Below are 18,608 nucleotides of genomic sequence, written 5' to 3'. Positions count from 1 at the left end.
AAATGTGTTAAATTAATTCGTCATCATATTTTAAAAGCTCTTCATATTATTTTACAACGATATTTAAATAAGTTGAAAGATGAAGAAAAATCTCTAGTAACACTGTGAAAAAGGAATCCTTATTAATCACATATGATGAGACTGCTAAAATTGCTTGATACGGTGTAACTGTCTTACATGAATGCTTCCTCCAGTGTTTTCCAATGGTTAGCATTTGACACTTCATTTTTTTTTTTTTTAGCTGCAACATGTTGCTGATAGGAACGGTTGTTTCAAACATTCACCGTCTAAAACCATGAAGGGCCCTGGATTTGCCAGCCCAGCGTGTGTGACCAAGGAAGTTTCTGCTCAGAGCTCATTGCTGTCATTTTAAGGAGTCTGAGGATTTGAGGGTGAGGCCACACACAGGGCTTCTGCCCTGGTGCCAGCACAAGGAACCTTTGAGAGTCCCTCCAACCCCCATGACATCACCCATGGCACATCTAAGGGGCGGGCAGAGGAGGGGCCTCAGGCTCTGTGTCCCTGGCTCAGGTGGCAGTGCCTGTGGCCACTAAAATCAGCACTGCCTGGCCTCAGACTCCAGACAATCCTTCCTGTCAGGCCGTACTAAAGGCTGTTGAGTTTGGGTTCCAATAACATCCTCTAACAAAAAGGTATCATTTTCTCAGACCATTGAAATTAAAAAAAAAAAATTCAGGGGAATGAAGGGGCTCATAATGGATGCTGCTGCTTTATTTTGCCAAGCTGGGACTTAAAAAGAAAAAAAAATTCTGTATTTACCATCACTGCATTAAAATAGGATCAGAACAAAGAACAGCTGGCCGTTTCCCCATCACACATACACATACATATCAGGGTGACGATGTGTAACAAAAACACATGCAATTGCTCTTAGTAATAATCATGACAGCCAACATTTATTTTCCCTTACTAAGTATTAGGCATTCTTCTAAGCAATTTATATATATTTTCTCATTTACCCCCTGACTCTGTGATGTAAAGTCTCTCATTACTGCCATTTGCATAAATAAGAGAACGGGGGCAAAGAGAACTTAAATAAGTTGTTCAGAGTCCCACCCCCAGTGAGACCTGGATTCACAACTAGGCGGTCTGTCTCCAGAGCCACTAATCTGCTTCCCCTGAAGGTGAGCCTGTGACAGAGGCACCAGCTTCACGTTGGACAAACCAAGCTCTCGCGATGCTTGTGCCACTTACTAATCTGGTCATCTTGGGCTTTTTACCCAAACTTGGTCTGCCTCAGTTTCCTCACCTGAAAATTGACAATAATAATAGTCCTTTCATTGGGTTTGCTATGAGGAGTTAATGCAATAAAGAACCTAGGTCAGGGCTAGGAACAGAGAAAGTACCTGTAAGTGACTATTGTTTAATTACTGCCGATAGTTTGAATATGACAACACTCCTAAGTTAACTGGAAACTGTATATTATTCTCATACCGTACTCTGGGTTCCGTCATTCCCTATTAACAGTTTTTGTTGTGTTGTTATTGTTTTCCTATATTCATAAAGTCAAACCATTCCTCTCAGTGCTTTCATGCACAGACTTCAGAACCAGGTTGACAGTTCCAACCTCTGCCCTCCCCAGCCCCAAGTCACTACCACACACCTGGGTCTTACTTTCAGAGCAGGAAACCAGACTGAGAGCACCTCCTGAGGAATGCTCATAAGGTTTTCTCTGCCTGCGTTTTCATCTAGTACAAGAGCAAAGGGAGGAGTCATCCCCGAGACTCCTTACTTCCCCCAACTCTGCGTCCAGCTCATGAAGATGTGGTATTAACACTGAGGGCTTGTACGGCCCCATCCAAACAACATGCAAGTTTCAGTACAACTGAGTTTCCCAGAATATGTTTCGTAGTTTCCCCTCAAATTCCACTCAATGTGACATTTTTAAATAATTATTCATTCATTCATTCCTCCATTCAACAGTTTTATTTTTTACCAAGGTTTGACCTCAGGCCAGGACCTGTACTGCAACAGTAAGGAAAAGGACGGAGTCCTCCTTACGATGCTGACATTGAGTGGACGGAGAGGAGGAGGGGCACAGAGAAGTGATCAGGCAGAGGATGGAGGGAGGAAAGTGTCCGGGTGAGGACAAGTCACACAGAGTGCGTGGAGCCAGGGTACCTGACCCAGACTCTATGGCCAGGGACAGAGGTCTCACGGGGTCAAGGACACCCATGTTGTTCTGAAGGACTTCGAGGCATTGGCCAGGTGGAGGTGATAAGGATGGTGAATGAATGCCAGGCAGAGGGAAGAACGTGGGCAAAAATAACAGAAATGATAGTGAAAATGTGCTTACGTTTTAGGAATTGTGTGCAAGTCAGTAAACACCAACTGAAGTCACATATAGTAAATTTATTTGGGCTTTTCCTTCATTTATTCGTAAGTCAAAATTTCCCTAACATGAATTGATATACTAATGAACCATGGTAACATAATCAGGTACATCACACTTGGGGGTAGGAAGTAGTGGAATTTGGCTTATTGTCTGGATAAGAGATTAGTAGAAGACGGTAAGAATTAAATTTTTGAATATAATTATGTTACAAGTTTAGAAATGCTCGATACATTTGAAGGTGTTTTTCATTAGCATGATTCTATCAAAAATTTAAGAAGGGAAGAGACCAGAGTATATTTACCTTGAATTCTGTTTTTTGAAAGTTAAAACAGTATGAACTTGGCTTGTGGAAAATACATATATTCCTGAAAAACATTATTTATAACAGATGATTGTCATTATATGCAGCAAACTAGTACTACATGTTAGGTTTCTTAGAAGCAAATAATTACAGGCAGAACAGATAAAGACAGATCAAAGTTACAAAAATAATAACAACTCACAGAGGAGAAAAAGGGTTTCCAGGGGTGGGGGTGGGGGAAATAGGGAGAGGTTGGTAAATGGGTACAAATTTTCAGTAATAAGATGAATAAGTTTGAAGTTCTAATGGACAACATGACAACCATAGTTGATTTCACTCTATTGTAGAATTAAAACTCACTGAGACTAGAATTTAAATATTCTCACACACAGTAAGAAGATAAATATATATCCAATTAACATACCCATCAATGGGGTGGTCTTTTACAATGTGTGTGTGTATGTATATATATATATGTATGCATATATATCAATTCATCACAATGTAAATGTGTACCAATTCATCACAAAGTACCTATGTATCAATTCACCACCATGTATACTTTAAATACTTACAACTGTATTTGTCAATTGTATTTCAGTAAAGCTGGGAAAAAATAATAACTGTATTGAATCAGTTTTCTGAAAGGGACAAAAATGATCTTTCTCAGTGAATAAACTGTCTTCATCTTATTCAACAAACAAGTCTTTGAGGAAAACTGACCTGAAACTGGCCTGAGACCATTCTGGCTATTCCTGTTTCATGTGGCCAAACCAATTCACCCGTTATTTCCCTCTGATACTTTTGTTTGGTGTTACATAGACACCAGACTAACACTGGCTTAACTCTTACACAGAAGTTAAAAATTCACTTCTGTATCCACTATATGAACTAACAACAACAAATTTTTACTTACTGAAAGCCTATATAGAAGTCTTCAAAATCTAACCATATTTCTTTACAAACACTGTTATTTACTGTTATAAGCTCTTCCTGCGATTTGTCTTGTGTTGCTGTCATTTGGCTGAACAAATCTCTTTCCAAACTGATTCCCTCAGCAGGATGGGCTGTGTCATTCAGTCCACAGTCTGACGGTTCATCTGTGTGTGGCAGAAGGCAGCCACGTCAAGCACACCTTTACTGTTACATAGTAAGTTATTAAGACATGGAAAATTGTAGACTCACATAGTGAAGTCTGTTCTGAGGAAATATTTACTGCCAGAATCATTTACATGGAGGCATCAAATCTGTGGAGGTTCGTACGGAGACTCATGTTGATATACTCAGGACGATTTAATCATAACTTATGTAGAGCATTCAGAAATTTTGAAATCACTCTCATAAATTTATGCACACATTCTTTAGCGATTATAATGATATAACAGAAATCAGCTAGTTTATGTATTTAATATCTGCTGTAAATAGACATATTCATATAAGAGGGGGTGACCCAGGCAACAGAAGGAGAAACAAAAACTTGAAAGACCTATTGGATTGACGTATTTGTGTAAGCCACTTCATAGCTCCCCACAGTCAGTGATTCTGTAATCTTGCTTTATGTTTATCAGGTAATGCCATAAAGTTCTCATACACTTTTCTTGAACCAAAATGTCATTTATTCATATGCCACGTAATACTTTTTTGGATTTGAGCCTTGGTCAAGTTTCATTTAGGAACTGAGGAATTCGAAATGGTTTTAGTGCTTTGATCATAACATGCATGCATTAAAAACACATGAATGTTACTCATGGGACTTTAATTGGATCGTTTTTTATTTTGATTTTAAGCTTGAATTTAACAAGTGAGATTATCTGATTTTTCTAGCACAGAGAAGATTAGACTCAGCACATCAGAGGAGGCACTGGAGGGAGTCTGCTGAGAGCCAAAAGAAGGGAGAGCTAAAAGCTGTCAAGGAGCAAGAGACCCCTATGTGCTTTGATGTCTGCTAAAATAAAAGTCGTGAGAAGGTTATTAATTTACCTTTTCCAAGTACAGCTTGTGAAGCAACATGACCCTGTGAATTGAAAGGACCACATTAAGAAACCATTTATAAATTCAACGAGACATCATAGCTCTCTAAAGCACCACAGTTTTTAAAAGAGTTAATACTATCTTTAAAATATTGAAGAAATAGATTTCTTCAAATACTTACTGAAACATAACAGCAAAACAGAATTTGCTTTTAACCTTGAAATTCAAAGGATGTGAATTTACTTAAACAATTGGCTGAGAGTTTAAGTTCGTTAACATTAAAACACAGAACATGTAAGTTTATTAAATGTTTGAATCTTATAATAAAAGTAAAATAAAACAATAGTATCCCCAACTAGGTATATTACTTGGTATGAGGCATCTGTCACGAATGCAGATTGAGTAAAATGAGATTAGAATTGGCAATTAGTATAAAGAAACTAGAAAGGATTATTTCAAATTATAAAGATGGTGTCTCAAATTTTTAACAGGGAAAATAAGTTAAATTCACATGTACAACTCTTTTATCTCTGGAACAATTAAAATAAGTATAAGAGATAAAATGGTATAAATGTGTACAGACTGATGATGGGGGATGTCAACAATATTTTGGATGGTATAAAGCTGGTGAAGGAGATAACAGAATAGAGTAACTGAATACTAAGTGCTAGTGAGAAGCGAGCCCATCCATGCCTTAGGACCCCAGAAACAATTAGCAAGCACTGCAGAAAGAGAGAATGAGACACAGGCTGAAAATACACGAGTGGGTTGAATGTCGATTCTTCTCCTGAATCCTTTCTGGTTTAGCATCTATCCTTCTTCTGCCTAAATAGGATACTGGGAGTTGTTTCAAGTGGAGAAATTAAATGAGAAATCTCCAGATCTGGGTTCACAGATACTGTGGGAAGCAAGAGAGGAGAGGAATTAAATGACCATCAAAATACTGAACTTTGTGACTTAGGAACTCTGTGCTGCTTGGCTTTAATAACTGGTGGATAAGGCTATAACAATCCTTATGACCACATTCCACTCCAGTAGGGAGATTAGAGGACCCTTAACTTGAGAAACTGAACGGAGCAGGGGGAAAATCCTCAGGGAATCTGATATTTGGAGCTAGTCCCACCCCCAAATGAAGCTCATTTATCCCCAATTACCTCAAATTAAAGCCACTAGTTGACAGACTCTGTCATTCCATAAAGCGTCTTCTGATCAGCAGTTCTTTAATGTCATAAATTCCTTAAAGACTTATGCACAATAAAGCATTGCCAGATAATTGAGGAAAGAGTCTCACATAAAAGAAACTAATGGGTGTGGGTGGGAAGATTCATAGGAAATAAACAATAATATAGGAAGAAAATTTTTCTTAGTAATATCTGAAAGATAAGAGGATATTCATTTATCAAATAATAAACTTCTGCAAAAATACAGTCAAGAATCAGAGAGAGCTCTTAGAAACTAAAAATAGGAAAGTGAAATAAATTCAAGAGAAAGTTTGGACAGTAAAGCTGATACAAAAGACTAAGAGACTGACAATTTGTAGAAGAAAGCATAGGTGAAAAGATTCGTAACACTGGATTTGACATTGATTTCTTAGATATGACAACAAAAACACAGACAGCCAAAGCAAAAATAAATAAATTGGGCTACATAGAAAAAAATCTTCTGTCATTCAATCAATAGTGTGAAAATGCAACCTACAGAAAGGGAGAAATTATTTGCAAATCATATCTGATAAAGGGTTAACATCAAGAATATATAAAGATCTTCTACAAAGAACAACAAAAACAAACAACCCAATTAAAAAATGGGCAAAGGATCTGAACAGATATTTATCCAAAGAAAATACACAAATGAACAAAAAGCACATGGAAATATCCTCAGTGTCACACAGGGAAATGCAGACCAAATGGGGTGCTACCCTCATACCCACTGGGACAGCTGCTTTTAAAAAAACAGAAAATGACAAGTGTCAGTGAGGATGTAGAGAAATTGGAACTTTTGTGCTATCTGGGAATATATAATGTTGAAATTGCTATGAAAAACAGTATGATGGTTCCGGAAGAAACTAAAAGTAAAATTAACATATGGTCCAACAATTCCACATTTATGTATATACCCTCAAATTTGAAGGCAGCATCTGAGACATTTATACACCCATGTTCACAGCAGCCTCATTCACCAAAAGTCCATTGATGAATGTATGGATAAACAAAATACATGCACAATGGAATATTACTCAGCCTTAAAGGAAAGAAATTCTGACACATGATACAACATGGCTGAACTGTGAGGACATTATACTAAGTGAAATAAGCCAGCCACAAAAATACAACACTGTATGATTCCACTTATATGAGTACCTAGACTAATCAGAAGCCTAGAGACAAGAAATAGAAGGGTAGTTTTAAGGGGCTGAGGGGAGGGAGGATGGAGAATGGTTTGATGGGTAGAAAGTTTTAGTTTTGTAAAATGAAGTTAGTTCTGGAGACTGATTGCACAACAATGTGAATGTATTCAGTATCATTGTTCTAAGAAGAGGAATAGCTTGAGGAAACAGTATAAGAAGATTCTCCAGACTGAAAAACATGAGTTTCCAGGTTGAATGGGCTTATGGAGTACTTAGCACAGTTAATGTAAATATACCCACTTACATGGCCAATCACTGTAAATTTTCATGATTCCAAGAATGAAAAGAGGGTCTTAAAACTTTCCGGGAGGGAAAAAAGAGCCACACACATACCAAGAGTCAGAATATCATCTGTGTTCTTAAGAGCAATGCTTGAAGGTAAGAGACAAAGGATTAAGGAAGAGCTTCAAAATTCTGAAAGAAACAACATCCAAACTGGAATTCCGTAATCCACCAAAGAATCAATCAGGTGAGAGGTTGGAATACAGACCTCTGCAGGCATACAAAGCCTCATAATGTTCACTTCTCATGCATCTTTTCTCAGGAAATACTGGAGATGTGTACCACCCAAATTAGAGGATAAAGGAGGAGGAGAACTTAGTTTCCAAAAATTAGGAAATCATCAGAGGAGAGAGATAAAAGGAAGTCCCATAACGCCAGGTGCAAGTTTCCATCAGTTTGAACAAGAGCAACAGAGCAAAAGATTTCCGGGAGTGATGTCTCCAGGAAAACAGTTGGCACTGATAGAATTATCTGATATGTTTGTGTGGTAATTGGTGTCTAGAGAGATTTTCTTTTTCCTTTTTTTTCTTTTTCTTTTTCAATGTTTGGGAGGCCTCTTGAAGTGTCATAGAAAAGTAAACAACAACAAAAAAAGCAGTAATTAGCTTGTACAAAAAGTCATATATGAAAAAGAAGTTTGCCTTAGCAGTAATAATCCTTACACAGCTAAAATACTGATTTGACAAAAACTGGTGAAATGAAAAAATCTGGGAGACAGAGGAAAGTGGAGATATGGGATGGTGAGTGAGTACAGGATTTCGGAGGCACTAAATCCTTGTCTTAGTCAAGAAGAGTAAGGAAGTCAGGGAGATGACGTCTAAATTGATAGCTCAAGAAAGAACAGAATTTAGTCATTCAGCTAGGATGTAACAGTGTCTGCCACATGCCAGGCATCTTTGCAGGTGCAGAGGGAGACACGGTATATGATACAATCAATATCTCTGCCTTCATAAAGCCTACAGCTTAGAAATACGGAGACACATAGCAGAAGAAACATGTGAATAAAAAAAGTGATTGACTTTGGGGAGGGAGGCTCAGGGATGAGGAGGTAAGGCAGGCTGGCTATTTTTATGATGCTCTTTTTGGTAATTTGACTCTTTAAAGTTATGGCATACAATAGTCTGAAATTTAAAAAAAAAAGCTTTAAAAATGTTAAAGTCTATTCATTCTCCTTGCAGGTTTTCTCATCTGTTAGTCTTCAATTTTCAACTAATACTAAAAAAAGTTGTTTACCTCTATGTGATGCTGTGCCTTTGGGTATCTTATACCATCTATGGAGGTTTGTAGAAATAAATGATGGTTCATTCACATAGTGAAATATTATGTGACTTTAAGAATAACGACAAGCTTTAGGCATGGTGAAATTACCTCCAGTATGCATTAAGGAAAAACTTTTTTAAAAGTTAGGTTTTGAATAGAAGGAAAGGAAATGGTGGAATATAGTGTGTTTCCTCTTCTTTTACATAAAACACCAGGAAAGTGTCCTGCAGAGGGCAGAGCAGTGAAAGTGGGAGATGTACTTACATGGAAAGAAGACTTTTTAATGTATGCCTTATAATTTTATTTTTGAATGTGTGACTATATTATCTATTAAATCCCCTTTTACACCCACCACAATGGCAGAAGTTGAAATGTCAGACAATGTATGTGTTGGCCAAAATGTGGTGCAGAGAAACTTCTCATCCAGTACATTTTATAGTAAGGTAAACAGGTGGAATGCCCTGTCCCCCATTAATGATACTCCCAGATTCATATCCTAGAGTGAATTTCCTAGTTTAGTGTCCACTGGGGCCCATGGTTAGATTTCAGGAATCCATAAACCTGGATGGGTTTGACAAAAATATACTTGGCAGTCCTTCAACTACCAAATTCACACAGTGCTAATCCAGACAGCTGTTTCGTTTTCCACTGATCTCTATCACCAATACTCAACTAATACACAGAAAGAAATGCTCTGTGTGATTCAGAAAATTGACAAAGGGAGACATAACACATAAAAGTTTACAAACCGCAGAACTATGGAAACTCTTGCACGTGTAAACAGGGACATTCAAGAGCAGTCATGTGTGAACAGGGACATTCAAGAGCAGTCATGGGTGAGGGTATAGTTCAGCGGTAGAGTGCATGCTTAGCATGCGCAAGGTCCTGGGTTCAAAGACCAGTATCTCCACTAAAAAATAAAATAAAATAAAAAATTAATTTAAAAATCCATAAAAAATTCTAATTACCTCCCCCCAACACATAGTAATCAAGACAGCATGGTATTGGTACAAAAACAGACATATGGACCAATGGAACAGAATAGAGAGCCCAGAAATGAACCCACAAACTTTCAGTCAACTCATCTTCAACAAAGGAGGCAAGAATATACAATGGAATAAAGACAGTCTCTTCAGAAAATAGTGTTGGGAAAACTGGACAGCAGCATGTAAATCGATGAAGTTAGAACACTCCCTTACACCATACACAAAAATACACTCAAAATGGATCAAAGACTTAAACATAAGACAAGATACAATAAACCTAGAAGAAAATATAGGCAAAACATTATCTGACATACATCTTAAAAATGTTCTCCTAGGGCAGTCTACCCAAGCAATAGAAATGTAAGCAAGAATAAACAAACGGGACCTAGTTAAACTTACAAGCTTCTGCACAGCAAAGGAAACTGTAAGTAAAACAAGAAGACAACCTACGGAATGGGAGAAAATTTTTGCAAATGAAACCAACAAAGGCTTGATCTCCAGAATATATAAGCAGCTCGTATAACTTAATAAGAAAGAAACAAACAACCCAATCCAAAAATGGGCAAAAGACCTAAACAAGCAATTCTCCAGGGAAGACATACAAATGATCAACAGGCACATGAAAAAATGCTCTGTATCACTAATTATCAGAGAAATGCAAATCAAAACTACAATGAGGTATCACCTGACACCAGTCAGAATGGCCATCATTCAAAAATCCACAAATGACAAATGCTGGAGAGGCTGTGGAGAAAAGGGAACCCTCTTACACTGCTGGTGGGATTGTAGTTTGGTGCAGCCACTGTGGAAAACAGTATGGAGAGTCCTCAAAAGACTAGGAATAGACTTATCATATGACCCAGGAATCCCGCTCCTGGGCATATATCCAGAAGGAACCCTACTTCAAAAAGACACCTGCACCCAAATGTTCATAGCAGCACTATTTACAACAGCCAAGACATGGAAACAGCCTAAACGTCCATCAACAGGTGACTGGATAAAGAAGAAGTGGTATATTTATACAATGGAATACTATTCAGCCATAAAAACCGACAACATATCGCCATTTGCAGCGACATGAATGTTCCTGGAGAATGTCATTCTAAGTGAAGTAAGCCAGAAAGAGAAAGAAAAATATCATATGAGATCACTCATACGTGGAATCTAAAAAAAAAAAAGAACATAAATACAAAACAGAAACAGACTTATAGACATAGAATATAAACTTGTGGTTGCCAAGGGGGCAGGGGATGGGAAAGGACAGAATGGGATTTCAAAATTTGTAGATACTGACAGGCATATGCAGAATAGATAAACAAGATTATATGGTATAGCAGAGGGAAATATATACAAGATCTTGCGGTAGCTCACAGCGAAAAAGAACGTGACAGTGAACATACGTATGTTCATGTATAACTGAAAAATTGTGCTGTACACTGGAATTTGACACAACGTTGTAAAATGACTATAACTCAATTAAAAATGTTTGAAAAAAAAAAGAGCAATCATGGTATCTCTGCTCGCAACAGTAAGAAACAAAAAGCAATCAAGGTAGCCATTAACACTGTGAAAGACTGTTTTTAAATGGCAGACTAGTTATGCATTAAACACCTTTGACCATGAAATGAATGAACTGTGACACGCAGCAAAAGAGACAAATATCATAAACAACGTTAAAAAGTCCCAGAATTAATATGAGTCCACTTAAATAAAATTACATAACAATTAAGCTAAGCTGTATATTGTTCATACATGCATCCATAATTGGCAAAATGAGAAGACTGTGGAGTTGACTAACACCCAACTCCGAATGGCAGATGGGAGACACAACTCTGAAGAGACAGACGAGAGACTCCTGCAAAAGATGAATATCCCATTTTCTAATCTAGAAGATGGGTACAAAAGCAGCTTATTCTCGGAGTATTCTTTATTCTGCTCAAATGCATTTATGTATATCTCAAAATAGAAAAAAAAATTTCCTAATTAAAAATTGGGCTAATAATAAGAGTAACATAGTTACCTGAGATGCAATTCCCGTCGATTGATTTAAGTCTACCTGGTTATAGACTGAAGATTCATCCTTTTCAGTAAGGGGAGATAAACCAGATCCTGGAAGCACCCCTTTCTTAATAAAGGATCGCACAAAATGACTAATGGGGGAAGAAAAAAACTTCTGTTATCTTAATTTTTGTTTAAAACGACTAATAAATAACTACAGTTTTTTATTGGGATATAATTGACATGACATTATATTAGTTTCAGCTACATGGCATGACTATTCAATATTTGTATATAGAGCTAAATGGTAACGCAAGTCTGGTTAACGTGCATCACCATTGTTTGTCACAACTGTTTTTCCTTGCGATGAGAACTTTCAATATACCATACAGTAGTATTAATTAGAGTTACCATGCTGTACATAATATCCCCAGGACTCATTTATTTTATAACTGGAAGTTTGTATCTTTTGACTTCCTTCACCCTTTTCAGCCACTCCCACCCCTGCCTCCAGGAACCACCAATATGTTCTCCTGTTCTCTGTATCGATGAGTTTGTTTATTTGGAGTCCACGTGTAAGTGAGATCATATGGTATTTGTCTTTCACTGTCTGACTTATTTCACTTGGCATAATGTCCTCAAGATCCATCTATAATGTCACAAATGGCAAGATTTCCTTCTTTTTTTAATGGCCGAACAGTAGTCCATTGTATATTAACGTTTTGTCAACAACAGAGAGTTCTGATTTTGTTCATTTTATCATCCTCATTCTTTTACAACCAGTACTTTTTTTTGTCTCATGTTAAAAAACATTTGTTTTATATGCTACTGAAGAAATATTCTCCATCAGTCAATGCACTGGCATAAAATTTTTCCAGAACACCATTTATTTTAAAGCTATGGTGGTCATCTTTGAACGCTGATGATCAGAACACAAAGGAATCTGACGTTCAGAACTGATTTAATTAAGTATCAGAGTAATGTATCAGCGAAATGGGGCTCGGAGTCCGAAATTTAATTATGAGTGTTGAGCACTTAAGTTTACAACTGTGAAATTTATACTAGTTACCCCAAGAGCACAGTATTTTCTTTCAAGTTATTGCTGATATGACCCCAAATCAACATTGCCACAGCTAGAAGTTTATGGATAAATAAGAAGACAGTTGTTATAGTACATATATTTTAGGTAAGTGTGTTTTAAAGATAAAATTGAATTTCTTGTAGACAGAACTTCCTAAACTTTCGAATTTTCTCTTGCTAGTGTTCCGTAAAACTTAGTTCACCTCAGGCTAAATGGCGCCGGTTTACCTGGAACTGCCACTAGAGGGCAGCACACACATATTTGTGAGGCTGATTCTCTCAAACAAGGCTGGGAGACAGGAATGGGCAAAACTGGAACGTTGTTGCTACAGTGACGGTGTCCCTAGGAAAGGCAGCTGTGATAGCAGTCACTCTCCAGGGCTCGCCAAAGAACGAGCTTGCTCTTATGTTGACCTAAGACTTCTGACTCTACAGCAGTTAGGGAGGATGAAATGCCATTCACAGATTTTTGCTTTTGGCTCTGCCATAGAATGGATATACCAGGGAATGCACAACAGGTTCAGTCAGTGAATAGATCAGTTGAATCCAATCAAGTGTCACCACTTGGACTTGGGTTATAGCATTTCATCCACCTTAATTGGGTAGAAAAACTGAAAGAGGGCATAAGAAAATCAAGTAAGGGAGTAACAAGGGAAGTTCAAGTTATGACACCAACCCATTTGTGGTCCCTGTTAGCACAGAGGTTCTAGAAGTCTGGGTGTGACATTTTGAAGTGTGAGAAAATTTGTCCTGGAGGTCTGCAACTCTGCTTTTTACAATCCACAAAATTCATGAGTAGGATGTGATCTCAATCAGCTGAGAGATAATCAAAAATTATTTGGAATGGTAAAATCATCTTAATGAGTAACACTAAGTACATAACTAACTAGAAAAACTATAAACCATCAGTATGTTTATGTTGAATTTAAGAAAATTTTGTCCATATGTGGTATTTTGTATTTATAACACCTGAAAAAGTGTAGCATATTACATAAATCAACAAATTAAGCTATAAAATATATAAAGCCTTATATTTAATTTTAGTTTTATGATTAAGTTATAGGGATAAGAAAAAATTTAAAACTAATAGTATGCATAGGAAAGATCAAGGTTCTCAAAATACATCATTTTGATTATTTCAACTTTTCATGATGATTTACATATTTGGCAAGATTTCATTTGTTATGATTTTCGGCTTTTAAAGTGCTTAAGGTGAAAATAAAATAGTAGTGTTGTAAATGCAATTTAAAATGTTTAAATTCAGCTAACTAAATTTACTTAAACTTTTATAGAAATTAATAATTTGTGTATGAAATTAGATTTTTTTATAAGTTAAAACGAAAGTTTAAGGAAAATAACGTTTAACAGAACACATTTTTAAAACCAACATAGCAGCAAATTGCCTTTTCTGCATATAACGCTGTCCCTCATGGCCTGACATGGCTAACTGCTGTGTTTGTCCCCTCGTGCTGCCTGCGGGTCCCTCCTCATCTACTTTTCAGTGTTCAATCATTGATGCATAGGACTAACAAGTGCCTTAAAGATAAAAACATTTGAATAATACTTCTAATATTTTCAACTTAACTAGAGCCCACAAAATGTAAATTAACTGTGTAGGATGTAAAGAGGTTCTCAAAGTAGGACAGTACAATGAAAAGACTTCTAATTTTTGACTTTTTGTCTTCATCACCTTATATTCTTATCATGGATTTTAATATATCCTAGGGAAGGATAAACCCTATCTGATGGTCACTGTATCTGTGACCTACAGTATAAGCCACTCAAAAATTTTAACGAAGTTTAAAAAACATTCAAAAAAGTACACAGATAGTAAGTGTACAACTTGCTGAAAAATCACCTAGTAAACGTGGCCAGATCACCATTATTCAGATCGAGAGGTACTAATGTTACCAGAGCCCCACAAGCCCTGCCAGATGTGCTTCCTAATCACGGCCAGGCCAGCACTCCTCACCACAGGTAACCACAGGTAACCACAGGTAAACACCATAAGACTTCCGGGGGGTGGGTACAGCTCAGTGGTAAGTGCACGCCTTGCATGCATGAGGTCCTGGGTTCGATCCCCAGAACCTCTGGTAAATAAAGAAATACATAAATGAATCTAATCCCCCCAGAGAAACTCCCAAAACATAAGGCTTCCAACACCATATATTGCTTTTCTTTTTTTAATGTATATGAATAAAATAATTGAAAATAAACTGCATACTTTTTATACCAGATTTCTTTGGTCTAATATTTTTGTGTGTGACACTTATGCACGTGGACTTGTGTAGCTGTATTTCTTTCACTTTACATCTCTGTATTATTGTATCATGTTTGTCTTTGGTTTTACTACGATGTATCTGTCTAGGTGCTGTTTTCATCATATTTACATCCCTTGACATTTTTCAGAACTTTATGAACCTCCACTTGATTTTTTTTCAGCTTTTGGGATAATATTGGCCATTATACTTTTATTTCACAATTATTCCGCAAACTCTCTATCCGCTACCGCTGAGACCCACTTGAAAGTATGTTGGTCTTTTTCAACTTGTCTTATAAGCCTCTTACTGTACTTCTCTTTTTTTTTTTTTTTTTTGGTCTCCATACTTCAGTCTGGATTTTATCTTCTGACCTATTTTCCATTTTGCTAATTGTCTTTTTTTGCTGTATCTAATCAGTGATTAAACACATCTATTGAATTCGTAATTTCAGTTATTGTAGTCCTTGGTTCTAAAGTCCCTATTTGATTTTTTTAAACCATTTTATATACTATTTTAAAATTTTTTTATTTTACAACTTTATTGAGGAGTAATTGAAGTACAATTAACTGCACAAATTCAAAGAATAAATTTGATAATCCTTGATACACGTATGTACCCATGTATTGGTTACCAATTGCTACGTAACATCACCACACTTTCAGTGGTGATAATCATACCCTCTTCACATTATTGCTGTTTGTGGACGTCCTTTTCACATCTATGAACGCATTAAAAACTTCAGATCCAGAACATAGTCTTTCTTTCCATCCCTATCATCCTATTGAAATGTCAGTACATATGGATTCTTCCTTTTTTTTTCCTTCATTGTCTTTGTTGTTCTATTTAATTAGCACTTTTTTTCCCTCCATAAGTGACAAATTTCATCTCCTAGGTTTCTATGACAATCATCTGATCTTGTGATTTAATTATCAGGTAATAACCAAAAAACATTCACCAGTCCTAATGTTTAAAGAAAAACAGAATACTTTGTTGTTCTAAGACAGAAGCCAACACTGTAAAGCCAGACATATTTAGGCCTATTTTGATCAATTCAAAATTTATCTTAACTATTACTATAAAATAGAGCTTGAAAATTTTTGTCTTCCTATAATCACTGTATTGACAGAAACTTTAGTACATTTGTCGCCAAAGCATGTTTTTAACTGCACAAGTCATAAAGTACTTCATCTGTTAACAGGATGTATTTGTGGGAAAGAATGCTATATACTTACGTCTCTGTTGGAATTGTAAACGGAGTCATTCTATAATTCAAAAATGGACTTGAAATCTCAAGAAACTGTTCAGGCTTCTTTATTACTATTTCTAAAAAGAAAAAAAGTAGTATGATGAATGCATTTTTTTTTTTTACTCTTCCTAGATTATATGTAGATTTTAACATTTAATGCAGTACTGATTAGATGAACGATTTATCCAGCAAATTTCAATACAGTTAAATAGAAATGCACTAGGATACATGAAGATTTTTCTTTAATTGAAAGGGCTTTATAGATCTTGCCAATAGTAAGATTTCTTTAGTCTACTTCTCAGTTGCTTTACAGATTTACAACGTAAAGCAGTAAGTCTCAAAGGAGGAAGTTAGCAATGTTTTCTAGAGTTATTACTTGGCACATGCTGCTATTTTGAGTACACAAATGACTTTCTATAAAAGTCTTTTACTAAGAAATGTGTTATTTTAGTTAACATCTACAACACAATTGCTCAGGACATTAAAAAAAATGTGGACTAATGTATGGAGATAGTATTGGAAAAACAGAAAATGTAACAAAGCAAAGGTCATAAGTAGAAAAGAAAGCAGTAGGTCGAGAAAAGAGTTGTGTATATTCTTAAAGGAGTCTGAAGCTGATATAGAAGTAAATTCTCAATGGATAAGGCATACACTCCATTAAATTAAAAATTAGGCATGATTATTTTAACAAAAGCTCCTGCAACAGTGGAAAGGATGCCCACTGGATGAAAAAAAAAATGTGAGACTCTGACACGGTGACTATGACACATGACCTTCTTGTGCTTGTTTTGAGATAATCTCTAAATTGATCTTTCTCCATCTCCTGTGAATTCCCCTTTAAATACTAAACCCAATAGAGAGAAGAAAGACAACTACATGGTGAGCCTCGAAGTGGGACACTGCAGTTATGGAATCCCACCAATCCTAGATTTTCTTCCCCAGCTGGCAACAGAGCTGTCACTTACATAGAATTGCGTAACAGTCAGCAGTAAAATAAAGAAAAAGTGTATGTTCAGTATTTTTCCTTTCATTTAGCTATTTCTGATGCTCTGAGCAAAGACCTGTTCTAAGTGTGGCTCTTTGCATTTAACTGAAATACAGCATTTAAAAGTAAAAGGTTTTCTTTCAAGCATCATGTGAAAAGCTGATGATCTTTGGTTGGAAAGACAAAAGAGGCCAGGAAGGAAGGAGGGAAGGGGAGGAGGGAGAGAGGGAGACTGGAAAGTTCCTGTAACTGAAAGCAGCAGCTGGTGTTCTGTTGGCACCAACAGCCTATTGCAGAATCTCAAGGAAGGTAAAGAAATAACTGAAATAATCAAGTAGGAGGCAGAGAGGCAGACACATCTAATAATAATCTAAAAAAAAAATGAACTGACCATTTCTCCTTTCCATCTAAACCAGATATTTCTTTAATCTTTGTTCTTTTCTGGCAAGGATAAAACATGTTGTGCTAGAAAATCTTTGCTACCAGCTGTACTGGTTGTATCAATGTAGGCAGAAAGCGAATGTGAGGAAAGTTACATGGTTAACAGTTATTTTTACCTTAAAAACATGTAAATTATGGTTGGAAGTAGGAGGCAAGGAACAGGTGAATATTCCAATCTCTGTGGCTTTTGTAGTGGTAGGATCCTGAGTACCACTGAGACCCACGTATTACACTGTGACTCAGATATGGGTCTCTTGTTTCCTACAAAGAAAGGTCAACAACACTTGAACTGGTAGCAGGAGCCACAGCAAGCATTGCCAAGAAGGGTACAAGCCATGGTTCAAGGGACCAACCACTCAAAGCACATTTATTTATGAGTATTGCAGCGATGCCTTCAGTAAAGTGGCATTAGCTGTGTTCATTGTGGCCTCGACTTCATTGTTCATTCAGGTGACAGGTCTGTGAACTCTAATGTAATAATGTCTAGAACGTGATGACATGTTACTGGATGGAGATACCATGAGAAGATAATGTACTGGAAAAGGCAACAGAAGAAAATGCAAAAGCAAAGAAATGAAACCCAAAGAGGTAACAACAACAACAAAAATGCTAGTTTTGAACAAAGATAATTTAAGCTTTTCAGAATGGGAAATATATATACACACAGACACACATGCACATCTATAATCTACAGCGCCCAACAACTCTTTATCATCCTTCATTAAACTGCAAGTGTAAATTAGCTATGGAAAGGCTATGTATGTTGAATCAACAAAAATAAGTTGAGTTATTCTGCTAGGGATCAGCTTTTAATTATTAGTTTTTGTTTTTCTGAATCTCCTCTCGTCACATCCGTGCTTCTGCTTTCACACTGATGTTTCATTTATGGTCTCACACCATCCTCTCACCATCTTGGTCTCTGTTTCATTCAGACATGGTGCTGATGAAAAAAGGGGTGAAAATGAAGACTTGTAGAGAAAAAGGTTGAAGGAGTGAAGAATTAGACATGGATTGTGAGGAATTTACAAATGAAA

General features: G+C 36.6%; 1 protein-coding gene across 6 annotated transcripts in view; it reads right to left on the bottom strand.

Annotated features, from left to right (window-relative positions):
- ADGB (androglobin) overlaps positions 1-18,608 on the bottom strand; it is a 155,079-nt gene that overhangs the window by 76,296 nt on the left and 60,175 nt on the right. For all 6 annotated transcript variants that reach the window (XM_072965998.1, XM_072965993.1, XM_072965994.1 and 3 more), the window contains 5 exons: positions 16,135-16,225; positions 11,584-11,713; positions 4,638-4,671; positions 3,574-3,757; positions 2,658-2,721 (listed from right to left, as the gene is read on the bottom strand). In XM_072965998.1, coding sequence (XP_072822099.1) covers positions 2,658-2,721; positions 3,574-3,757; positions 4,638-4,671; positions 11,584-11,713; positions 16,135-16,225 — 503 coding nt within the window. The remainder of the gene's footprint in view (positions 1-2,657; positions 2,722-3,573; positions 3,758-4,637; positions 4,672-11,583; positions 11,714-16,134; positions 16,226-18,608) is intronic.

The sequence above is a fragment of the Vicugna pacos genome, chromosome 8 (assembly GCF_048564905.1).
Source record: "Vicugna pacos chromosome 8, VicPac4, whole genome shotgun sequence".
In the NCBI taxonomy this organism is placed as follows: Eukaryota; Metazoa; Chordata; class Mammalia; order Artiodactyla; family Camelidae; genus Vicugna; species Vicugna pacos.
The sequence above is the reverse complement of the archived record's forward strand: the minus strand, read 5'-3'. Positions and strand labels throughout refer to the sequence as shown.